Genomic DNA, 18,098 nt, shown 5'->3' on the forward strand with positions numbered 1-18,098 from the left:
GCAATGTAATTAGATTACCATTCCAGCAGAGCCAGAGCTCAGTGATCTGACCATCTAACTGAATTTAAAATTAAATTTATGCCCTTACAGCATGTACTTTCCAACAGTTACTTGCATCTCTCTAGAACTGCATTCTGTTACTATTACACTGGCATCTAATAGAGCCACACTCCAGTCTGAGCTTTCCAATGCAAGGAGTGGAAAATGTCTCCACATCAGTACTGATTCCAAATGGGTGTAATTTTCAAGACACTGTGTATCTGACTCCTCAATATAAAATTAAGCATTTATCTAATCAAGGACCAGACTGACTTTCAGGGCTTTGCACTTTATTAAGTCAAGGCATCAGTGGGAACCCTCATATAAAGTTTTCCCCCTCATAATGAAACATCCCGTAACAGTAAGGACATTTACAGTAGTAGAATCTAGTTTAATTTAAATATATTATCAATTAATTACAGCTCCAGGTCTGTAAACTGAAATAACCAGAAAGGTAAGAATGTTTTAAGTCATATTTTTCCATTATCATAATCCCATGTGGCAAAAGAATCCTGATGTTCAGGCTGAAGGAGAGGTACTACTGCACAGCAACTGAGAAACAAAGTGGCCACAAGATTTCAGAACCATTTGCTACTCACTAGTTTGTATTCTGTATTTACTGCTGGGGTAAGGGGACAGAGTGAAGATCCCACTTTTTTGTGATATGGTACATAAGAATAGTACTCCAAAATAACAATAAAGCTGTTAATTTCAAACTCATTTAGTTACATTAACTTAATTTGTTCTCTTAAGCCCCCTTTATAATGCAGACTCTCTGGTCAAAGTTGAACAATTTCTGGGTTTAGTATTTTGTTAAAGGAAAACAAGGAAGCAGACACATTTAAATCATTCCATAAGTAGCTAATAACCCAAACACAGCTGATAGATGTGCTGATATCCTTGCTTTAGATATACATAATTAATCTTTCACTTCCTTCTCCAGGAAGTGTGTCAGAATGGTGCTGCTTTTCCAATGAGAGAAGCTACTTACAGTCTGGTCCTTCCAAATTGAGATATGGTATATCCATTACTCTCATAAGAAATAGCCTAGAAGCAATATGGAAAAGAACCATTAGCAAATTTCTGCCTGAAGAACTTTTCCTTTTTATAGTTTTTTTACATGTTTCTTCTAAAGAAGCAGAATAACCATCCCAAACTTATTCTAAGGTATGTTAAAACAAAACAGACCCTCTAAGCCCAATCCCTTATCCAAGAGTGAGAACTTGCACCAGTTGTGCCACACACTGTCCCACCTAATTTATCCTCTGAGTCTCAGCAAAAGTGGGAGGTTTTATTAAAAACAAAAAGGTAGGTTTGTTTTAAGCAGAGTTATTATCTGAACAAACTTTTGCCAAGTTTTTGGGATGTACTGATTTTTAAAGCACTCAAATAGTAAGTTTAGTAGGTTTTCATAAAAATAAAGATGAAGTCTACTAAAAACACAACAAAAACTTCTGGGGAGAAAACTAGTTAAGCTTCCCTGCCCCAGGGTTTATCATATTGAGGAAAGCAATACAGTGGCCAACTGCAAGAACACACTACTGACAAAAAAATACATTTACCTGAAATTAATTAGGATGAGGTTTTTATTCCCTGAGACAAATCCTACATTTATTTGTTTGGCCAAACAATGATGTCACTAAACAGCACACACACATACACCTGTACTCCCTGCAGCCTAAACACTGATTTTAGTATCAAGTGCACTTCAGGTGTGTAACAGAAGTAAGTGCAGCTTGCAGCACTAACTTACACCACATGGATTATGAACACTGAGCTCCAACATAATCCATGATTAAGTATCCATAACTGTGGTTCTAGGATTCCTCATCTAACTGCAGAACATTTAAATTAATAAGACTTTCCTGTATGACAGCATGAGCTCTATATTGAATTAGCTGGATTCATGAAGTTGTGAGTTAGTGTTGTGAGAATCAGTGTCATAGCTGCACTTCCTTAAAAGCTAAGCAGACCAAGCTAAAAAAAATGTTATTTCCTACACTCTTTAGGGACTACAGCCAGATCACACAGTCAGTCAGAGGACAGAAATCCATTTCTCAATAAGAACTCTGGGGTATTTTGAGGGAGCTACTTGGAAAACAGTTGTTTCTGTGGCAAGTCAAAGAGAACGAGGAGAGGAAGGCCAGCACTGTGCCAGCCACAGCAGTGCATAGATAATGTCAAGGAGCCAACACTTCCTCTGCACTGAGCTAGGATGGAAGTTTTCACAAGTGTGTGGTGAACTGTGCAGAGAAACAGATCTAGCTGAAAAAAGAAAAGAGATTTCTTTTAACCCAGCTCAGTTTACCAGTCCAGGTCAGTGACTGCTGCAGCCACACGTGGCTGCAAGTATTCCTGCAGTGAGAGTGGGAAGTTATTGGTCAAACTGCACAAAAACACACCAATCTCCTCTTGCAGTAATTTTGCAAAGAAAAGTAAATTAATATAGAAAAGCTGAGGGATTTCCAGTACATGCCAGAGAACACAGCTCCCTATGAGAAACTTTCTACAAATATAGCACAAACTCAAGTGATTTGCATGGATTTTGGTTTCTGATATCCATTGTATAAAAAACATTTCTAAGCTAATTTCTATTTCTACATGCCATGATGCTATTCATCTCAATAAAATATGGTGTTCTCATTTCTCTACACTTCTTCCATCCTCTGCCTCCAGCTACAGCAAAAGAATAAACAGCATTCAAACAACCCAAGGAGATACAAAAGAACATTGTCATTAAAAGTTTGTGGGGCTTGTGGGTGGGGACAGGAAGAAATGGAAGAGCCATTGCCCTAAACCAGTCAAAAAATATCAAACCAACTCAAAAGTATATGAGACAATAACAGTACCCAAATTATACACACAAGAGTTTAGATACTGCAATAAAGAGTCCCATCATCTCAACTCATAAATGTTCACTGGGGATTACTCACAGCAGACAAAGAGGATTTTTCAAAGATGTTGTATATACAATAAAGCATAAAGATTACAGAAATGCATCTCTGGAATTCCTGCTTTATTGAGTTGTTTATCATATAACTTACTGCATTATGCCTAAAAGAGCCAAACAACCCTAAGGGAAAGTCTGTTTTTAATCAGTTCCACTCTCACAAAAGCCCTAAAACTAAAGATTTTTACCTATGTTCATCATTATTCTATATGAACATTAACATATATCCTGGCCATCATTGAACAGCCAGCCAGGAAGTTCCATAATTTTGCTGACATAATGAAAGACATCAAAATTACTCTGGAAAAAAGTACTACCTTCAGTTGAAAGCTAATTTCATAATAATCAAAGCTTGATTTTTTCATTTTAAATTTCCTAATTTAAATCACATTAGTGCAAGCCCATTCAAACAGGAAACATTTCCAAAGTCCCAGCAACGATGTGAAAGTTTAATCACTGAACTGTAGTTAAATATTAACATCTAATACACAGATAATCTTGAAATTAAGACTTTATACACAACCCAAAAAATCATGGTCTGTTTTAAAGAACATTTTCAAGAAAAAAATAGTTGCTGTATTCTGGTTTGCTAGTTTTACATTATAGGAGAAAGAAAATTAGCTTGAAAAATACCAGCCTTGGTCTGCTTGCTGTAAGGAAAAGGTGAGAGTCTCACCTCTAGGCTCTGACTTGGGTGATGTGGCAGATGTTAGTTAGAATATGGCAAAGCTTCTAAAATTATAGGAAGGCAAGACATGGCAAGTCTTCCAAGTTTCCATGATTTAAAAACAATATATAGCTTTTCTAAAACTATATGTTCTCAATAATGGCAGAATGGACAAACATTCTTTTCTTGCAAACAGTAATTTTCATTTCTTGCTTAAAAAAGTAAAAAAAAATAAAAAGGCAGCTGCTCTCCCTACAGTTTGTAAACTCTCCCTTTCTTTGCAGTCAGGCAGTTAACCCTGAAGGCAGAACAGACACAGCAGGCTTCTCTCACTCACTCTCACAACTTTGAAATGTCACATTTCAAGTACACAATTAATTTGAAAAGCTTAAATTGAAATGTACTATTATGACAGCTCTCGAAGTTGCTGTTTGTACTTGTTGCAAATATGCATTTCTAGGAAAAATTTTGGTTTATTACTGAAGAATTATCCTGCTCAATTGGCACTTACTACTTGGCACGTGTGTACCAACAACCTTGTGACAAATCCCATCTTAAAATGAAATTGTGCTGATCAATTCTATCTTCACCCTCACAGTCAAATCAAGCAGTCACTGTGGGTCCATGTTCCATCTAGGGAATATTTGTACATCTGCTAAAATATATGGAGTTACTGCCTCACATGTCTCAGTGTCTAGAGAATATAGTAACTGCTGTCACTATAATGATAAAATTTTCAGAGCAATGAAAGTTGAAAGCCACTGATCATAGTGATTTTCTCATTTGTGTGGGCTATCTGAAGATAAAATAATTAACTTTGCCAACTCTTGTATTACAGGTTTAAAATTCAAGAATTTCTCTTGAATTTACACAGAGTAAGCACTAGAATCTTTTCAATTTCAACTCCTTTTTCTTTATGTGACAGATTGCAGCATCTTTAGAAGATTCCTAAGGTAAAATCTACAGATTAATTATGTAAAGGATTGACTCTGTGCATAAAGGATTCTAGATTCCCCAAGTTTTACTTCAATTTGTTCAAGGAGTTTGCATGAAGATCCAATTCAAAACCAAAATACTGCTTATAGCAACATTCCATAAATCATACATGTATATTTCTTATGCCATCTTAAAAAAGGGTTACCCAACAATGTCAATACCAATGCTTTGTGTTGTTTGGACTGACAATACCATAGGGATATTTTAGTTTTTCCAGCCTGATGAGCACACTCAGTTTCACCATCACCAGTTACTGAGGGTCCTACAACATAAAGAACACCTTTTACACCTTTTTCTTCAGTTCCACCACTTCCAAAGCTTACTCCAGAAATAATGGCAAGGCCATTAAAGCAGGCCAGGTACTCTTCTAAGTGTCCTTTCACAGGCCAGCAGAAAGTAAACCACCCTCCTCAAAACAAAAGCTATTTATTTCATAGCCTCTCCAGCAATGCCAGCATGAATCAGAAAGCCAGAAAAACTTCAGTTTAAAGAAAAATGCAGTTAGCTATTGATTCCATGGCAAGAGGTAGATCTGCTGAAGCTGGTGTTGTACTTCCTTGTGTTAGCAGGATTTATACAACTACTTACTTGTTAAAAAAAGGTTCAATGAGTTCTGATCTAGCAGACACGTGGTTTTTCGGAGGACTGAGGAATGAACCTGATGAAGGAAGCATAAATTCAGTGTGTCAAAAGCAGCTACAGAGAGCACCAGGAAGAAGGTTTGGAAAAGATTTCACATGTACCTAGGAAATTAGCCATGGAAATGAAGCACAGTCCAGTAATGTAAGCATCATACCCTGCTTCATGGAGTTGTTCAGATGCTGTATCGTAACTTGGAAATCCTTCTGCACTTTCTGAGGGGAAAAATACATTTATAAATAACTATCAGAGAAGATAAAGCAGGCCCTGTATGCTTACCCACAGGCTTATTTTGTTAGAGCATAACATCATTTGGGGAAATTTATACAACTTGCAGAATCTCCACATTTTCTTAAGTTCTTTAAAAAGCAGGTTTTTTTTGCTTTTTAAAATTAGAATAGGTTCATAAAATGGAAAGTCTTTCCCCTTACAAAGCCCTTAATCCCCACACCTGCTCAGCAAAAATGGAGCATTAATTGTAAGACAGTGACAGTGGAATTCCCCACAAAGTCTCTCTTTTCCTGACTTGCATTTAAGAGAACAGTCTAATTAAAAGCTTCACTATTAACCAGATAGATAGGTCCAATTTTTCAAGATATTTAAATAAAGACTAAACTGAGTGATTTAAAGATGTCTTTATTGACAAATACACTTGGGGTTTATGCTCTGCACATTCAGCAATATAAAAAAGTACTGCTCATCTTGATCTTGATCAAGCACTGAAAACTTTCCCTTTCAACATACTTCACTCTACACTATTGCTCTCCCTTTTCTAAATTAGCAGCTTAAGAAAAATTCCAGAACCTTGAGCTAAGCTTGCCCTTTGATTAAATATCCTTCTGTTCACCTCAAGGCCCTTTTTCCTACTAAAAGAACTGTAGTAATTTCCAGAACACACACAACTGGTCACTGCTGTAGAAGTTTTCTTAGTTTTGTTTGTCCAAGTGCCTCCTGTCCAAGTGCCTCTGGCTTTGATCTAAAGGACAATCATCAAATGAAAGTTTTAAACAAATTTCAAATTAATCCCCAAAAATCAACCTAAAAGAAAACAAACCCATCATTAGAAGATGGTGAAACTGCTGTTCACTGAACTCATCCATTCTTTTCTGTCTAGATATCTATGAAGTTCCAGGTATACTTCTAAATACAATTGCACTGTATGTACAGTGCCCTCACTTAAAGTCTCTTCATCAAAACACTCAGTATGAGCAGGGAATTTATAATTCAGACCAAGAACAAAAATAATCAAAACATTTCAGAAATAAGAGCATTTTGAAATACCCTTACCAACTTTAGGAGGGCTGAATGGAACCTCTTTTAAACGTTTTTCCAGTTCTGCAAGTGATGTATTATTAATGAGCTCCTGCAAGAAAAGCCATCATTAATTGCCAATGCCAAGCACATTTTCCCTGGAAACTGAAATCAAACAGGATCAAATGAGTATTTACTGCTGCCACCTGGTGTTCTCCAAGGATTTACACAAAGCCCTACTTCAAACTAATGCACCAGAGGTGTGTCAAGACAAATTTCAGTTACCTTGCCTCACTTACATCATAAGCATTTATTAATGCTGCTCAGAGTTATTGAGGGATTATGCCAAAGTAATATTTGTATTTGTATCTGGTTTCATGCAGGGTACATGTGCCAAGTTAAAGGCAGCACAAACAGCAGGGCAAATATTCTAAATACTCATCCTAATGGTTGAAGGCATTCAAGGTGAGTATGCAAATGTGCTTGCTGACTGGACATTCTTGAATAGTTTTACAATGTAAATACTGCTGATTTAAAGTAACAGAGAGACGGTGAAAGAAGTCTGACAATCAGAAAGTTGCTCCTACACATCAACTTAGTTGAGCAGCATCAGTGATTCCACTGATGAATTATATGCATAAAGAGCCACAATGATATATTATAGATTCATTCCTTACTGAAGTTCTTAATCAAATATGTTTTGTCAATCAGTACAATGGAAACATTCAGAATCAACATCCAGAGAAAGCAAAACATGTCACACAATCCTTCTTAAAGTTGTCTGAAACTGATGAGGACCAGATTTCCTTTGGTTCTCAATCAAGCTTAGCTGTTTACACTGTTTTCATCTGCAGACTGAGGAGTTACCAAGAACTAAGTACAAAGGACAAGCTCAAATGATGCATTCATTTGGCATCCCAAAAGCAGGGCTTCATAACAACAGGCTAAAAACCCAAGCATCTGCTGTAGAACCACAAACATCAGCAGAGCTGTACCAAACATAAAACTTGTGGAGGTTCCCTACTTTTCAGAATGCCAAAGCCTCCACTCCAACCCCAGCAGTGCAACACAAACCTGACCACACCTACAGGTGCATTCAATAGCACCTCTCTGCAATGCTCTGGAGTCACAGAGCTGTGCACACAGAGATGCTGCTTCCTCAGCACGTTTTTTATTCATTCAAGGGCACATGGGGGAACAAGAGCTGATGAACACTTATCTCAATACTTCTTTAGAGGAATAAAACTCAGGCTGTAAGAGATTTTAAGAGAAACCTGTAATTTTTTTTCCTCCTGCTGACTACCCACAGAGCAAAGGCCACAAGAGAACCTAATGATGATAAAGCATTTTTCCAGACAAATCTAAGTCAGCATTCACAGTACTCTAAGGCTTGGAATATACAAGCAGCTTCCAGATCCTATTTGTTCATGAACAGCACTTTTTATCTCCTGAGGGGACATGCTACTTAACAAGAAGAAAATCATCTACTAATCATATTTTACCTGGCAAAAACTCTACATATTTTAGAATCCAAAGCTGCCAAGTTACCATAAAACTTCAAACAAAAGTGACAAAAGCCACCAGTAGGAAAGTAAAAATTTGCATTCTATAACTTCTGTAAGTTTAGATAAGAGGTAAAGAAAAATAATTCGTCTACAATAAAAGGAGCATCACAGAAAATATTATTCAACATCTTTCTCCATAAAGAAGTATCATTTGTTTCAATACACATGTATTAATGCAATTTTCTATCTTCAAATCATTCTATAATATTCACTTACCTTAAAAGGTTGTGTACTTGCCATCAGTTTAGTATCCAGTAACCTAAAAACAAAATAAGAACGAAATAGGTTGAAACAGAAGAATGCCCACTTTGCCAAATCCTCAAAACATGTTTTAGTGTATTAGCTGGGAAACAGCAGATACACCCCACTGAAAATTACTGTTGGATTTGGAACAGCCAAAACATTCTTTGGCTTTGTTCAGCATGAAAAAGGACAGCAACCAAGGAACAGCAAGAGATGCAAACAACTAGTAGCTAATAAATCCTGTTCCAAATGAAGCGTACATTGAAAACTCCAATCATGCCAAACCCAGGGGAACAGCAAGGGTGCATCTATTGCCAAGAAGTGAACCAACAACACTGCTTTTCTGAAAAAAAGCTGCTCAAAATTACTTGAAAAATTGTATTTATCTAACTTGATCCCAATTTCTTTTCCAGTAACAGCTAGGGTACAGGGCTAGGACAAAAACCACCAGCTTGCTACAACTATACTGAAATGGATGAAAGTTTGAACTGAGAACTTACCGGGGAAAGACACATGATGTTACTTCCTTGAACTCACTTAGGTCCTAATTTAACATTAAACCAGAAGATAAAAGCCAAGTCAGTGAACTGTTCACAGTCTCGGAGGACAGAGAGCAGTAGCTACAATTATCCAAACAGCCTCTAAAAGGGAGCTGCAGTAACTGAATTCTCACTGAAGAGATGTGTTTGTCAGCACTACCACAGACACCACCTGCAATTACACACAGCTACAGACTACATACTCCTGATTTGTCTGTCATTTGTAAAAAAATGTTCTCTCACTGCCAGCACCTTATCCTATTTTATACCCTACTTCTAATTCCAGCCCAGCTAACAGTTCTTAAGGGTTCCCAGCATTTTGTATTTCAATGGAATATAAGCAGTCACTGCAGGTATGCAGGACTGTCTACAGGTTTAGATCTGCCAAGGGTCAAAAATACAGGAACTCCTGACAAGTGTTTACATTCCAACAACATCCAAACTGGTCCCAAGCTTCTTCTTCTCATCTTATGATCAAGTCTTTCCCCAAACACCATGTGAGCCATCCTTCTAATAAGACTTTGGCTTCCTCAGACAATGGTTTTGGTGCCAATACACTGCTCAGTTTAACTGAATAGTCCAGTCAAGAACTGTTAGACAGCCCTGCTGCAGTCAAAGTGTGCTCCCTCTAATTATTCTGACATAACTCTTCATCCCAGAGAACATCATCCTGCTACAAGATTGCTTATCATTTTAGGAAGTGTACTATATTATTTAAAACCACACATTCCCATTTTGTAAACTACAAAGGAGAAAATGCCACATAATTGTACTGCAGCTCCACACCAGCACATCATAACACGTCAGTCAGTTAAATATACCCAACATAAGCAAAAGCCACAATTCTACTATCTGATTTGAACCTTTCAAAAATGTAAAGGAGAACAATCCAACTAAACTTTCTACATAAATATTTATGACAATAAGGCCACAAGTACCAAACAGATTTTTTTAAAAGACTTTTCAACACTTGTGCACAGGCCGACCAATTCTTCCATTCAGAAGAAAGTGTGGAGATATTATCATAAGACAAATACATTAAGGCATTTATTTCATCATCTGAACACTCAAAAGATGACTTACATCAGGTAGGGGGCAATAGAACTGATGTATGCTGTGCATAACATCCAGCAGCATGTTGTGCCCAATAACAAGCTTGCCCTGTGAAAATAACACAAAATGTCTGGTACATTTCCAGTCCTGGCCATGGCAAGGGCACCTGTGCAAACCCCTATGCCAGCTGCCAGCCAAGGGCACACAGGGACAGGTACACACCAAAGCTCCCCAGCTGCTCTCTGCCTGCCCCACACACTCCTTCACCCTCTACTCCCATCATTTATCACAGCAGCTTCACATGTTGAGAAGATGCACTAGAACAGCTACTTACAACTTGGTTTCCAAATGGAATCTATTTAAGATTGAAGTCAAGGCATTTCTCTGTTCATCACCTTTTAATTTGCTATACAACAACACACAATATATTCCTTATGGTTATAATATACAATAGTTATTAAGGGCATGGTCTGGCTTCTCACAGTGTAAGTAACCTTTCATGCCAGATGCTGTACAAGCAAGCTCTTTGGAAAAGCTCAAGCAGTTTTTAAAAATGTTAACTTTGATTCATTTGACATGATAACAGTCCTTCTCTGACAGCCTTTAACTGCCAAGAAAAAAAAAGGAAAAAAGCACCAAAATATTTTTGGAAGAGAGAAAGAAAAACCCACCCAAGCTTATTTACCTAAGAGCCCTAAGAAATTGCTATTCTTGACTCTTACAGATACTGAGATTCTTCATGTCATTCTTTAGTTTGAGCTTACTTAACCTACTACACTCAACCACTGTCAAACACAAAACATAAACTTATAATGTCACTTTAACTTGTATTTCATCTTCTCCTCCAAAATGTAACAGCAAAAGAATCCTTTCTTTATTTCTTTTTTTCTTACAAACAAAGGTAGATTAAAAAATCACATTAACTTACAGAATTAGCAATGGCATGAACAACTCTGGAAAATCCTACAGCATCATTCAATTCTTCCTGTAAGAAAGATTCTGACATTAGTGAGACACAAATACAAATACTGCCATAACTGTACCTGCAAACTGCCAGATGCCCCCAGTTTGCCTCAAACAGACCAAGAACAGACCATGAAGTAAATGTCAATATTTGGAAGACACAAAAGGTTAAAGCAGGATGCTGCTCACAGAAGTTCCATTTTCTGTGCAGCTCTAGTTCACTGGCAAGCAGGAGGAGTCACAAGCTGCTGTCCTGGGGTGCCCCAAGCAGCCACTCTGCCCTTTGCTCACTCCCCTCACCCGAAATTCAAAGGCAGACAATAAGATTTGTGGATGAGGACAATGAGAGCCCAACCCCTCCAGCCTCCTGGCTTTTGAGGGAGGGTGGGAGGGAAAGCCTTGGCACTGTGCAAGAGCTGTTCAGCAGCAGACAAAACACTGGATGGTATCACTGGTGTTGGAGCCACAAAGCAAAATACAGCAAAATACAGCAAAATACAGCAAAATACAGCAAAATACAGCAAAATACAGCAAAATACAGCAAAATACAGCAAAATACAGCAAAATACAGCAAAATACAGCAAAATACAGCAAAATACAGCAAAATACAGCAAAATACAGCAAAATACAGCAAAATAGAGGCTGCAAGGAAGGGACATCTCTCCCCAGGCAGAGCAGCAACAGCTGCACTCAGGTCATTGCCAGCACACGATCCCCCATAGTGCTCAGCAGCTCTGACACTGCAAACAGCCCACAGGGTATTAAAATTAACCTACATAATTTCAGCTGTATTTTTTACATACATTGTTACATATGCAACAGGTTGAATCCTGATTGTCACTCCTATTAAATCAGACCATACTTTTATGCTACCACAGATTGAGGAAGAAACATTCTTCATTATTTATATTAAAAAAAACAAGGAGAAACATTAAAATGTGCAACTCACATTATATAACGCTGTAGTTGTATAAACTGACATTTCATTAATTTGGGGGGTTCTGACTACACAAACTGCACTACCTGTTCTGTAACAGATTTTTCTTTCTCAGGTCTAAGGAAGCAATTTCTGCCTTGTGTTATCTGTCTTTATTCAACCAGAACTAAAATTCAATAAAAACATCCACTGTTACTTTAGTTCAGCTCTGAATGCTGCTAGTTTGAGCAAATAATACCCCCACTAAAAACCCTACTGTAATAGTAAATTGCTCCCAGCCTGCCTTCTGGATAAAGAGGTGTCAGATTAGTTAATGTCTCTTTAGAGATCTCTTTTCCTCTTAAAAGGATTTCTGCACAGAAGTATTATTTCCTCCACCCAAACTGATTTTATCTTGATATATGAAAGCACAAATGACAGGAGTTTGATCAGAACTCCCACAATTCAAGTCTTATGACATCCTGAAATTTGCATCACTCAGTAAGCAAAATAAAGTCTAATAAACAGTGAGAGTGTCTGAATACCCCAGGTGTGACCTCCTGGTCAGTTTGTTACCACAGCAGTAGTGTGCAGTGTGGCTCTGTCAAGAAATGACACGTTCACTGTCAGGACACCAACTCAGCCAGCCAAGAGCAAGCAAGCTTTGTAAGAGAAGGGGAGACTGAATCCAAACCATGTAACAACTTGCTCAAGAATTTCTGCAAGAAAATGATATTTCCTCTGACTGGGACACACTTTTGTGAAAGCAGAGAGTCATATGAGGAGGTAGTCACTACTCCAGAATACTCATTCAGTATTCCACAAATTCTGATTTTTTAAAAAAATTTAGAGTGTCTTGCAACTCTTTTTGCTCTGTTGCAAGGCCTAAGTTATCTGGTAGAATTTCTAAAATCAAATTCAGCCAGCCACAGCAAACTAAAGGGAAACAATACCAAACTCCATGCTGCATTTTTGCATTGCTGAGTGAAGTCAGAGATTCTCACCCTTCCTCTCACACAAACGAATGGAATTGAATTTATTTACCTGTTCTTTTGCTTGTTTCTGCTGCTCTCTTCTTTTTCGTTCCTCTTCATCTACCTTAGTAATAACAATATATCTCTCCTTCTGAAACAACAAATGTATAGTTTGAGGAATGACTCTGAGAAGTTCAGATTTAAGGCTGCTGCAAGTTTCTGTAAATTTACATTGAAAAGAAAACTGTCATACCTCAGCAGCAGTTACTTGGCAACACAGCTGTTTCTATTGTAGGCACCACATTATCACCTACTCCAGAAGCCTGTTTTAGAAAGCTGTATTTGCTTCATCCCCCAAACCTAATTTTTCCTAAACCCACTTTTTACTTCTCAAAAAAAGATTATCAGCATTTCCTTGTAAATAGTTTGTTTCAAATACCTTTTGAAGCAGAGATCTATGCTGGGAAGTGAGGACACAGCACACGACGCTGCTGGTTTTCCTCTGAGATCACAACCTGAACTAATACTGCACATCAGACCCAGTGTATTTTAAAACACCTTTCAGCATCCATTTAAAAAGTAATATTAAGGTGCACAAATACATGCCCACACTCCATATGTTGGTCAGATGGAAACTAGTTCACTGTATTCAATCTAAAATGCGTTGAATTTGCATAAAAAAGCTCAAGTTAGATCTAAAAATCAGAGAGATTTTTAATCAGGTGAAACTGAGAAATACAATTTCCTTTCAATAGCACAAATGTTAGAGGCAGTAACAGGCTCAGTTACCTTATCTGACTCCAGAGTTTCCACGTGGATACCTTTTGGATACCTACATCAAAACAAATGAAAAGTAAATATTAATAGTTATTCACTTGACATTTAGCACATTGAAACCACAACAGTAATTTAGTAATTTCATGTTTAATTATTTCTGTCAGTCTTAGGCATAAAAGAACTATTACACATTTCTCTTTAATTTTAATTGTGCAAAATTTGAAGCAATAGGCTAATTAACTGGCCTCCTTACATTACCTAACAGTAACTGGCACTTACACAATTTCCCATGCTATTGTGGAACCTGTAATTTCTTATTTTGGTGATATTAAGTAAATATCATCTAGATATTTCATCACAAACTAGAATCTTTGCTTTCAAGAAATCCAAAACAAGAATGCTCTCATTTACTTGCAACTCCAAGACAGCTCCTTTGAAGATGGCATCTCTTTAATACATCACTTATTTGAGGACTTATTAACAACCCTGAACCTTCTGCTACCAGCAGATTTTAGTAGGAATTATTAACTCAAATGTCATCACCTCTGCTACAGGGTTGCATCACATCACTACAATCCCATTTACTTTCCAAAATAACACCATACATAGAGCATCCAACTGACAGCAAAACTAAGAGAATATTGCCTCTTCCTGCTTAACCATTAGCAATTACTCTCATAATCTCATTATAATAAACTAACCACAACTGTGCAACCACTTCAGAACCAGCACGTTTCCTTGGCCTCTGGCTACTCCCAGAACCAGCACTGGAGAGCACACTCCAAACACTGTTGTGTCCTTTCCACCCTGATTCCTACACAGTTTTGATCTCCATCTCATTTAGGAGCTGCCTCACACCACAAACCCTGGGTGCATCAAAACACTGATGCACAAGAGAATACTTCAATAGAGAAAAACCTGTGAAGAGGTCAGGACACAAGGGCAATCAGTAACTTCCCTCTTCTGCTTTAATGAGCTCCATGCTACCTCCACAGCTTGGCTTTCTCTCTCCAACACACACACAGTGCACACAGCTGAGCTCTCATAAAGCAACACTGCTGAATGCTAAAAAACCACAAGAGCACATTCTTCCATCCACTCAGGGAAGATGCAAGGATAAGTATCAGACAAACATAAAACTACATGCTACAGGAAGCTATAGACATGTTTAAGAATGATGCTGAAAAACTGTTGAAAACACAACTGCTTTTTTTCAGATTAGTTCTTGAGCTCACTTCTTGAGATCCCATTTTCTAGAGAGAAGCTTTATTTTATCTGCTTCCAGTGTAAGTATCAGAGTGCCAGATTGAGTGCTGAAGCACTGAATTAACTAAACAAACAAAAAAAGACTTGCATATTTTCTACATCTTGCTGCTGCAGTCAGAACAGTGAACATCTTACACTAAAGCCTTGGAGTTTCCCCTAAGGCCTTAAGAGATACATTCATAATATATGAAGTTATCAGAAGTGCTTGTGGTTGGCATCCAAAAGAAAACTTACCCACACCAGCACCTACCACAGACCTGCTATTTTTTCAGTTCAAGCCCACAATCTGTACAAGCACATGCACTCTCTGCTCACTAAAAACCTGCCATGCTGCATTTGTTACATAATTCTAGGCTGTGTGCTGATCTACTCAGAGATTTTACACAGGATAAAACAAATACTAGGCTTTAATATCTAAATTAATCATCACAAATAATTTAATGTAATTCATCTTCAGAACATTACAGAAGTCTTCTTTTAAAAGGAAAAATAAAGTCTAAATCAATCACACCAAGGTTAAGTAGATATATCTTACCCAGATTTCTTATCAAAAGTACAAAAAATATACAGTAAGGCAGTATTACCAGTAACTTACTTCCAGCTCAAGGTCTGATAAATTAATTTCCTTTGAAATCTAAAATCAAAAGACAATCATGTTACTAATAATCCTTTTACAGAGTGTCTCCTAGGAGTGATTTCCATTTAAGCTGACTCTAAGTGTTCATTTGTAGAAAGTTTTTTAAAGCAAGAGTCACTGCTAGCAGAACTATAGGCTAGGAAGAGATTTACTGAATTCTGATGTTCAGCTGCCAAACTGTAAAAGCATTTACATCATGTTTTAAAGTCACCCATGTATCCTCTCATCAGAGAGTACTGTGCAGCCATGATCCCTCAGTACAGATACAGTGATGGTACCTTATCCCCAGCTTCACCAGGTTCTACTATTCCTAAATTAGTCTTCAAAAAATTTTTTTAAATAATCATACTCTCCAAATATCTAGTTTCCAAAGCTAAATAGAATTTTGGGAAGGAAACCTACTTAAAACAGTCACACACTGCCAACTGCCAACAACCAATACCTCAAAAGATTTGAAAAGTTTCTTTATAAAATGCATCTGGATAACTTCAGCAGTAACAAAAGGCAGCTCACACATACAAGACATCTCTTGACTATAGTTAAAATACTTTGCCACTACATGCAGAAGTTACAGCTCAAAATAAATTACAATCTCTGCATACATTATCACATATTCTCAACATTCAAAAATTAGTCAAATGTAGATTTTGCTACAGTTAACCCAAGTAAACATATTTTTCCCTCTCACTCCCCTAATTCTGTATGACCAAACTAAAAAAAATTTTTATAAGAAATGCAATTTCAGAAACTGACCCTGTACATGGCTCCAGTTCCAAACTTTCACTTTCTTCATTCTTTAATAAGTCTTCTATCTGTTCCCTGGAAGAAACAGATTATTTGCTTCTGTATCTATTATTCTATTTTTTGGAAGTTTACAGCTCTCTCCAAAAGACAAGAAAATGCTTCAGAACAAAAAGAGCAGCATTTTACAAACAGTCAAATAATAGACATGGCTTCAACATGTGAAAATATCACTACTGTTCACATGTTAGTTTTAACAACATCAGAAGATATTAAAGAGGGTTACTTACACTACTTTCTCTACAAATTTTTTCTGATCTTCAGGAATTGTTACAGGGCACTTTGTGGAATTAGGAGAAATGTATGACAGAGATCCTGCACCATTGGCTTGAGAACGTTTTTCATCATACTGTTCCCTTAGCTGTCTCTCTTCTTCCTGATTTAAATATGGAATTCCTAAGAAAAAAAAAGGAAAAGCTCATAATAATTAGAGACTAATGAGGGATGCACAGGGATTCAGGCATTTGCCTCTGTTACACCCCTGCAGACTGAAAGCAAACCCTTCCCTTTCAGTGATTCTTAGAAAGGGAGTTACCATTGGCACAACAGTAGAGCAGGTCAGAATAATTCAAGAACTTCATTATGTGTTAAGACAGTATCATGGATGGCAGCCTTTTTTCTTTTGCAGAAAACAAAGAAAGGTGTCATCACAAATTTTGCAGGCATTGAAAGAAATTGAAAACAAACCAAAACAACTCACCGTTGCGAAAAACTTTATTAAAATCAAATCCTTGGTTTGCTAAAAAATCTATACTTGAACTCTGCAACAAGAGAAAAAGGCTTTACAATTGGCAAAAGTAGCTGTGGCATCAGTTAAGTTATTCTCACACTTTTTAACAAATTATACAAAGTCCAAAGCCAAGAACAACCAAGTTTGTGACCCCACAGAAGCCACTGAGAGTTGAGGCTCTGCTACTTTTTCTTATTGATTTTCAACTCCCATAAGGTACAAGAACCATGAATATGGTAAAGGATAAAGATGAAAGAACAAACTATGCGGAGAGAGGAAATACAAGAAAGCAAAATGTGGTTCAGGAGAACAAATCTGAAACCAGAAAAATGTTGGCAATTGCCTAGGAAGCAGTGAAAGCAAGATAAGCAGATGAGAATAAAGGATTAAAAAAGCAAGGAAACTGGAAGTTCAATGAGAAGAGGGAAAAAAATAGAATCATCTTGCCAAGTTTGGAATATTATCTCAAATTCCAGAAATCACACAAAACAAGATTTAAAAACTAAAGTCAAGGACATTCCCTTAAAGCTCCATTTTTGTGATTGCTCTTAACTGATGCTTATTTATTTTATAAGAAAAAAAAACCCAACCCAGAAATTTACATTTTTCTACCTTTTAAGCTGAAGTTTGTTTCAGGTATACCCTAACCAAATAGAATTAAACTGTTTTTCTACTAACCTGACAGACAAACTTGACATCTGGTGAATTTCTGTTAAAGGGTTTTGGAAAAATATAGAAATTAAATGACTTCATTATATACCTGTAGAAAAGATGAGTTACATGTCAATACAGCTTGTCAGTACTTAGAAAATCCTCAATTAAGAAAACAAGAAATAAGAGAATAACATACTTTTCTTCTGTGTCATCATATTTAAAAGTGCAAAGGCCAAACTGAAAGAGCAAAAAATCCATGGAATGCTGTAAAATGAAAGAAAAATTTTGCATGAGAATACAACATGTACACATTTAAACATTACCAGGCTGCATCCAAATATCATTTCTCTCCATTTCAAAATAAAGTGAATCTTCTTAACTAATGTTTGTTTTACTGGTAATTTGAAAGTAGACACACCAGAGTTTTTCTGTTAGTTT

The 18,098-nt window shown here is 37.0% G+C and overlaps 1 protein-coding gene across 3 annotated transcripts in view; it reads right to left on the bottom strand.

Moving 5' to 3' along the window:
* PARN (poly(A)-specific ribonuclease) overlaps positions 1-18,098 on the bottom strand; it is a 39,483-nt gene that overhangs the window by 19,803 nt on the left and 1,582 nt on the right. For all 3 annotated transcript variants that reach the window (XM_074552565.1, XM_074552564.1, XM_005487658.4), the window contains 16 exons: positions 17,857-17,924; positions 17,685-17,766; positions 16,977-17,037; positions 16,507-16,672; positions 16,229-16,294; positions 15,434-15,472; positions 13,585-13,627; positions 12,866-12,946; positions 10,871-10,927; positions 9,973-10,050; positions 8,851-8,894; positions 8,324-8,366; positions 6,579-6,654; positions 5,396-5,506; positions 5,241-5,310; positions 1,031-1,086 (listed from right to left, as the gene is read on the bottom strand). In XM_074552565.1, the coding sequence (XP_074408666.1) occupies positions 1,031-1,086; positions 5,241-5,310; positions 5,396-5,506; positions 6,579-6,654; positions 8,324-8,366; positions 8,851-8,894; positions 9,973-10,050; positions 10,871-10,927; positions 12,866-12,946; positions 13,585-13,627; positions 15,434-15,472; positions 16,229-16,294; positions 16,507-16,672; positions 16,977-17,037; positions 17,685-17,766; positions 17,857-17,924 (1,141 nt within the window). The remainder of the gene's footprint in view (positions 1-1,030; positions 1,087-5,240; positions 5,311-5,395; positions 5,507-6,578; positions 6,655-8,323; positions 8,367-8,850; positions 8,895-9,972; positions 10,051-10,870; positions 10,928-12,865; positions 12,947-13,584; positions 13,628-15,433; positions 15,473-16,228; positions 16,295-16,506; positions 16,673-16,976; positions 17,038-17,684; positions 17,767-17,856; positions 17,925-18,098) is intronic.

Source organism: Zonotrichia albicollis, chromosome 16 (assembly GCF_047830755.1).
Source record: "Zonotrichia albicollis isolate bZonAlb1 chromosome 16, bZonAlb1.hap1, whole genome shotgun sequence".
NCBI classification, from domain to species: domain Eukaryota; kingdom Metazoa; phylum Chordata; class Aves; order Passeriformes; family Passerellidae; genus Zonotrichia; species Zonotrichia albicollis.